Here is a 7500-nt window from a genome sequence, read left to right as displayed (position 1 = left end):
TATTGTTTAAGAGCGTGACGGTAAAGTTTGGATTTTTTTAAAAATTTTCTGTAAATTCGATTGGAACTTATTATTATTGTTTTTTTTTTTTTTTTTTTTTTTTTTTACAGTACCTACATTCTTACTCTCACGGGGATTTAAGATGATGATGATGATGATAATGATGATGGTGATAATAATGATGATAGTGATGTTGATGATGGTGATGATTATAGTGATGATGACAGGGATCATTAAATTTACCACTAAATCCATTATACCCCTTCCCTACCATGACCTCTTTTTTTTCTTACTCTCCAAAGTTAGTTTTTTTTTTTGGGGGGGAGGGGGAATTTTTTTTTGGGGGGAGGGGAGCCTGTCACAGTCAAGAGGTTGGAAAAAACTCTTCATAAAGTTTTTCCGTCTGAAATAACTCCCCGAAAACTTAATAAATTCGTCAGCTAGTGGAAGGAATATAGTAAAACACACACACACACACACACACACACACACACACACACACACACACACACACACACACACACACACACACACACACACACACACGAAATTAATAGTGTTTTCAATTTTCGTAAACAGCTTTGGACATATTGCAAAGCCAGAGTGAGTAATACTGAAACCCACGCAGAGAGAGAGAGAGAGAGAGCAATTGCCCTTCCAACCTAATCCCACCATACTCGTACAAAGGGAGCATGCTGAGTGGATGAGAGAGAGAGAATGAGAGAGAAAGAGAGAGAGAGAGAGAATGAGAGAGACGGAAAAGAAACGAATGGAAAGAGGGAAAATGTTGAAAAGCAAATCACACACACACACACACACACACACACACACACACACACACACACACACACACACACACACACACACACACACACACACACACACACACACATACACACACACACACAGAATAATCCCACCCTACAAAGGGAGCAAGTTAAGTAGTGTCGAGGGAGGAGTGATTTTGGGGGGTCTCTGCTTACAGGATTAGGCAGGGAGTGTGGTGAGGTGGTGGTGTGGTGTGGTAGTAGGGTGAGAGTGGTGTGGTGGTGCATGAGTGTGGTGGTGGTGGTGGTGTGGTAGTAGGGTGAGTGTTGTGTGGTAGTGCATGAGTGTGGTAGTGGTGTGGTGGTAAATGTGGTGGTGGTATGGTAGTAGGTTGAATGTGGTGGTGGTGTGATAGTGCATGAGTGTGGTGGTGGTGTGATGGTGAATGTGGTAGTAGGATGAGTGTGTGGTGGTCGTGGTGGCAGCTTACAAGTTCAGGATGGGTGTGTGGAGTGGTAGTGGTGATGGTAATGATGATAGTAGGAAAGGAATGGTAGTTAGATGGATGGATGTGTGGTAGTTTAGTGGTGATGGTGATTGTGAATAGCAGTAGTGCGTTACTGGGTGGTGAATAATAGGGCATGAGAGTGGTTGTGGTGTAGTAGTAGTAGTGGTGGAGGTGGTGGTTGTGTGGTGGTGAATGACTGTGATGGTTGTGGTGAATGGGAGTGGGTGAGAGTGGTTGTGATGTGGTGCTGGATGGTAGTAGTTGTGTGGTAGCAATGGATGGTAGTAGTGGTGATGTGGCAGTGGATGGTAGTAATAATTGTGAAGGAAGTGGATGAGTGATTAAGAATGGTAGGGGTGCATGGTATATGGGAGAGTGGGGGTGGTGATGGTACTGGTTAATGGTAGTGGAGTGGTGGTATGGTAGATGGTAGTGGTGTGGTAGGAAAGGGGAAACGCCTGCCAAGACCTGACTGCGAAAATAATGTACAGAATTTAATCTTGATATTTTGGTTCTGTCTTCATCATTTAGGAAGACATGAGACTTTTTTCGTCGAGTATTTTGAGAAGTAAACAAATTGACAAATAACTAAATAATAATAATAATAATAATGATAATAAAAATAGTAGTAGTAGTAGTAGTAGTAGTAGTAATAATAATAATAATAATAATAATAATAATAATAATAATAAGTGCATTCTGTAAAATAGCCTTCATGTTTTGTTTAATTTAATCATACAGTCTGAACTTAATGAACATGGAAGCACTAATTTCCAAACATCGCTCGTAAATAGAGATAGAGATAAACTGATAGACAGACAAATACCTCAACTTACTATGCACAGATCCATCCTTGGTCCTCTACACCTTGCCGTGGTAGCGATCGACTGCGCACTCCAAGAACAGATAGATAGATAGATAGATGGATAGGCACCTCAACTCACCGAGCGCAATCCCATCCTTGGACCACCGCGCCTTGTACTGCTTGTGATCGACTGGGCACTCCAAAAACCGATAGATATAGAGACGTGGATGGATAGAGAGATACATGGACAGATAGCTAGCCAGACAGACAGATAGGCACCTCAACTCACCAAGCGCAAATCCATCCTTGGTCCACTGCGCCTTGCCCTGCTGGTGATCGACTGCGCACTCCAGGAACACGTCCTCCCCCTCCTTCACCTGGACGCTCTGTGGCCGCACCCGGAAGCGCTGATGCTCCCCCGATGCGCCTGCAGGAGAAGGAGAGGAGGAGACAGAGTTAGAGCTCAAGGAAAAGAGAATATGGGAGATGAAAATTATAAGGCTGGAGATAAAAGATAACTCACATTCATTGTAAAATGGAGCATCGAATTTAAGATAGAGGGAGAGGTTAGAATAGGGGGAAAGAATTTTTATTTCTGAGATAATAAGAGGAGTCAGTTTTGGGGAAAAGGGAGTTAAGGCATTGTCAGCCGTTTTCACCTTAGTCTTCTCTGCAGATTTGACTAGAGGCGACGACCAATCCCAAATTCATCGCATTCTGGCTATAACTACATGAGAGAAAGCCTTTTAACTCCTTCAGGTTAGTGACGTCTTTATATCGCTATCATTGTTACCTGCAGACAATTTTCTTAAACTCAGGAAGCGTCTCTAGTGCTGAAGGGATTAGTGAAGGCTGCATCTAACCCATTCATTTCCAGTATTTACCCTCTGAGGTGAATAAAATCGTCAACAGCAGGAGTAAAATAAAAACAAATAATTCTAGTCACAGGGAACAAATCGAACAAGAATCCCTAATAATGCTTGTGTAATTATTCACTCCCTAATTGCCCAGTTTGCGAAGTACTTAATCCCAGGAAATTTAATGTACCATCAGGGACAAAGTTTCATCCAATATTTCACCCCATTTTTCACAGTCCTAGGTCCGTACTCTGGTCGGTTGAAGAAGCTGCCTAACACATTCTTCTGAGCGATATTTTGTAGGATTTATTTTGTTGATTACACCTTACTGTCTTCATCCTTTACTAAGCAATTTATCTTGTTTATTGCACCCTACTGTCCGCAGATTTTTCCTCAGCGATTTATTACACCTTAGTGTCCTCGTTTGTGTAACATAAATCTTTCCAGTATATCCATACTTTGGATAAATAACCTACAGAAGAATATTAACCAGACGTATCCAAAAATGAATCGCTTAGGAATAGGTGTTAGGAAACTCCCTGAACTGAAGAGAATACGAGTCCTAGTGTTTCTTTGCTATGAGATGCCAAGTATTTACCTCTGTCAAATATTTCAACTATTCCCTTTCTCATATTCTTCAGCTGGTTAATATTCCTAAACTGAGAGAGGCTTATTATGTTTCTTTGCTTGGTATAATGTCTCCTAATATTCCTTATTTTCATCTGCTGGTTAATATTCCTTACAGAGGCTTGGTATATTTCCACTGCCAAATATTTCCACTCTTTATCTTCTCATTTTCCTCTGGCAACTAATATTCCTGCGCTGAGAGAGGCTAGGTATGGTTCTCTGGTGTGTGTGTGTGAGAGAGAGGGGGGGGGGGAGCGGTAGTGAAGTGCTTTATCCCTGTCAGCCTAATGTGCCGATTGACGCATTGATGAGGTTACCTGGAAAGCCCTTATTTGCATACCTGAGAGAGAGAGAGAGAGAGAGAGAGAGAGAGGAATGAAGAGGAATGACCAAAGAGAGAGGGTGTGGGGGAGGGGAATGGAGAAGTAGAGGAGAAAAATGAGGGGAGAAAGTTTGGAGGTGGGGAAGGAGAGTGTGGTAGGGGAGGGGGGGTGAGGGGAGGAATGGGAATGAAGAGTTTAGAGGGAAGGACTGACGAAGAAGAGGGGAAAAATGTGAGAAATGAGAATAGGAGGGGGATAGGGGGGGGGAAGTGGACCTAAAATATCACACACACACACACACACACACACACACACACACACACACACACACACACACACACACACACACACACACACACACACACACACACACACACACACACACACACACACACACACACACACACACACACACCTCTTCCCCCCAAACAAAGACAGCAACAGCAGCATCACAATTAAACTTCGCCAAAGAAAAAGCAGAAGCGAATGAGACACAGCGGCCTCGAAACCAAACAACTTGAAGCGGAAAAGTGAACTAACAGGCCGGCAACTGCAGAATCAGGAAGGAAGTTTTAGGTCATGAAGGAACTTTGTATAGAGTTAACGCTGGGGGGAGGGAGGGGGAACTTTGATGCGTGACTTAATCCTGAGAATGGTGTTTGGTTCGTGAGTGGGTGAGATCTAGGTTAGAGAGAGAGAGAGAGTCACAACGGGAGGCTTATCTGGGTTAGTAAATCATGTGTTTATTTTACAAGACTGGGAAGGTGACGTGTGAAGTTAATTTGTTGGTGAAAGCAATGTGACTAGTGTATAAATATTTCCCTCGGAGATTATATATGTGCATGTCTGTTTTCTATCTGTCTATCCATCAGTCTGTCTATCTATCTGTCTATCTATCTTTGTGTTTTTAATCCATATGATTTTGAAGGTATTCTGTAGCTACGTGTTAATTTCATCTTTTTTATATTATTATTTTATTTTGATGGTGTTATGTTTTGTCCGTTAGGTGTTGGAGGTGGTGTGGTTGTTATATATATATATATATATATATATATATATATATATATATATATATATATATATATATATATAAAATAGGAAAAGTGTATGGTAGGATACATATTGACAGAGTTAGAGAAAGAACAGATGAATTAGTTGGAGAAGAACAGGGAGGCTTTAGGAAGGGAAGAGGTTGTGTAGATCAGATATTCATTCTTAGATCTTTAGTGGAAAAGTTTCTAGAGAAGAGAAAGAAGTTGTATGCGGCTTTCATGGATTTGGAGAAAGCATATGACAGAGTGGATAGACAAGCATTGTGGAAAGTATTAAGAATATATGGGGTAGATGGGAAGTTGTTGAATGCTGTGAAGAGTATGTATGATGGTGCTAAGGCTGCAGTGCGTGTGGATGGTGAACTGAGTGAATTTTTCTCTTTGAAGGTTGGGTTGAAACAGGGATGTGTCATGTCTCCATGGTTGTTCAAAATGTACATGGATGGGGTAATAAAAGAGGTACAAGGTAGGGTAGTGGATGTTGGAGTGGCCCTGGTGAGAGAGGGTAGTGTTTGGAAACTCCCTGTACTGTTGTTTGCAGATGATACTGTGTTGTTGAGTGAAGACGAAGGAGAGCTGCTAGGCTTGGTGGATGAGTTTGGGAGAGTGTGTAAGAAACGGAATGTAAAGGTGAATGTAGGGAAGAGTAAAGTGATGGTCTTTGAGAGAGGTGAAGTCAGTGAATGTACAGCGAGATTGGATGGTGAGGAATTGGAAAATGTGAGTACGTTTAAGTACTTGGGTGGTGTGATGAGTAAGGATGGATGTTAGGAGGGTGAAGTGCTTGAAAGGGTACAGCAGGGAAGAAAGGTTGATGGTTCCTTGAAAGCAGTGATAAGAAACAGGGAAGTGAGCATGAAAGTGAAAAAGTTACTACATGACAGTATTGTGATACCAACTCTAACGTATGGTAGTGAAGCTTGGACGTTGCTGGAAGGACACAAGTCAAGAGTGAGAGCAGTGGAATTGAGTTATTTAAGAGGAGCCTGTGGAGTCACATGGAGAGACAGGCTGACATGTGAGGATATAAAGGAGCGCTGTGGTGTGGATGTGGATGTGATAGGAAGCGTTAGGAGGAATACACTGAGGTGGTTTGGCCATGTGGAGAGGATGGAGGGTGAAAGACTGACGAAGAGAGTGTATGTGAGTGAGGTGGAGGGGGGAAGCGGGAGGGAGAGGCCGAGAATGAGATGGAGGGATGGGGTGGAGAGGTATATGAAAGAGGGGGGTGTGAGTTGGGAGAGGGGCAGTGAAATGGCGGGGGACAGAGCGACGTGGAGGCGATTTGTTTGTGGCCACCCCAAACGGGATTGAGGCCTCTGAAAATATATATATATATATATATATATATATATATATATATATATATATATTCCAAGATGACTCATTTGATTACTCTGTTAAGTCTGTTTTCTCCACTGTCTCACGCCGCTTCCTGTGAGAGGTGACTTCGACAAAGGGGATCCTCAGGCATTTCCGTCCCTACTCATGAATGATCCTCGCTCCCACGACGCAGCACTCTCCCGCATATATTATTCTCTCTCTCTCTCTCTCTCTCTCTCTCTCCCCCCACCTTTCTTATCAACTTCCCATCCCTCCCCTCCTCACCCAGCTTTCCTCTCCTCCATTTCTCTCCCTTCCTCTCGCCTCCCCTCGAATGGCACTCGTCTGACACTATGCTGGACCAGACACCCTCAGCTCTCCCTCATATTGTCCCACTTCCTCTTCTTCCCCTCCTTTTTCCTGCTCTTTATCCTTGTCCTTCTTTTTCTTTATCTTTCTTAATTCACTCACCTTTTTCCCTCTTCTCTCCCTCTTCCGTATCCCCCTCCTTTCCTCCCCTTCCCCGACTTCAACCCCTTTCCCTCCCCTTCCTTCCTCCCTCTCTTCCTCCCACTTGCCAACCTTCCCCACCCTTCCCCCTCTCCCCTTTCTCAAGCTGTCTTATTATACTTAACCTCCCCTCCGTCCCCCCTCTCCCTCTCCCCTCCTTTTCCTTCCTTCGTCCCCCCTCCTCCTCTCCCTCTCCCCTACTTTTCCCCCCCTCCGTCCACCCTCCTCCCTCCTTTTCCCCTCCTCCCTCCTTTTCCCCTCCTCCCTCCTTTTCCCCCCCTCCCTCCTTTCCCCTTTGGCACTGCACTTCCAGATGGCACCGTAAGTCTAGGCAAGGATGGCACTCTGCTCCGTGGCACCCCCTGGCAAATGGCATCGTCCAGGGCCACGCTAACCCTCTCACTCCCGCCTACCTACCCTCTATCTCACTTTCTTTACTGGCTCTACTCTCTCTCATTCTACGCCTTTACGCTCACTCTCGCTCTCGTGGCCTTTGTGTTTCCAGCTTGTGCCCCTCTCTCTCTCTCTCTCTCTCTCTCTCTCTCTCTCTCTCTCTCGAAAGTACGAATCAAAACCCGGGATCCTTCATTAAACTTTCATATCCAGACAAAATCGAACAGAATGTGTGTGTGTGTGTGTGTGTGTGTGTGTGGTATGGGGACTGTGATGGTTTTCCAGCCAGCCCGCTTCTTAATGGTGGCTATCTGTCTGTCTGTCTGTTTATGTC

At 44.0% G+C, this 7500-nt stretch overlaps 1 protein-coding gene across 1 annotated transcript in view; it reads right to left on the bottom strand.

Annotated features, from left to right (window-relative positions):
* Positions 1 to 7500, bottom strand: part of LOC145392144 (nephrin-like) — a 236979-nt gene that overhangs the window by 221304 nt on the left and 8175 nt on the right. Inside the window, exon 2 of the mRNA XM_080266596.1 lies at positions 2371 to 2508. Coding sequence (XP_080122722.1) covers positions 2371 to 2508 — 138 coding nt within the window. The remainder of the gene's footprint in view (positions 1 to 2370; positions 2509 to 7500) is intronic.

This window comes from Coenobita brevimanus, chromosome 21 (genome assembly GCF_032717465.1).
Source record: "Coenobita brevimanus isolate Jiangsu-jjx chromosome 21, ASM3271746v2, whole genome shotgun sequence".
Lineage (NCBI taxonomy): Eukaryota > Metazoa > Arthropoda > Malacostraca > Decapoda > Coenobitidae > Coenobita > Coenobita brevimanus.
This window is presented reverse-complemented; position numbering and strand designations above follow the sequence as displayed.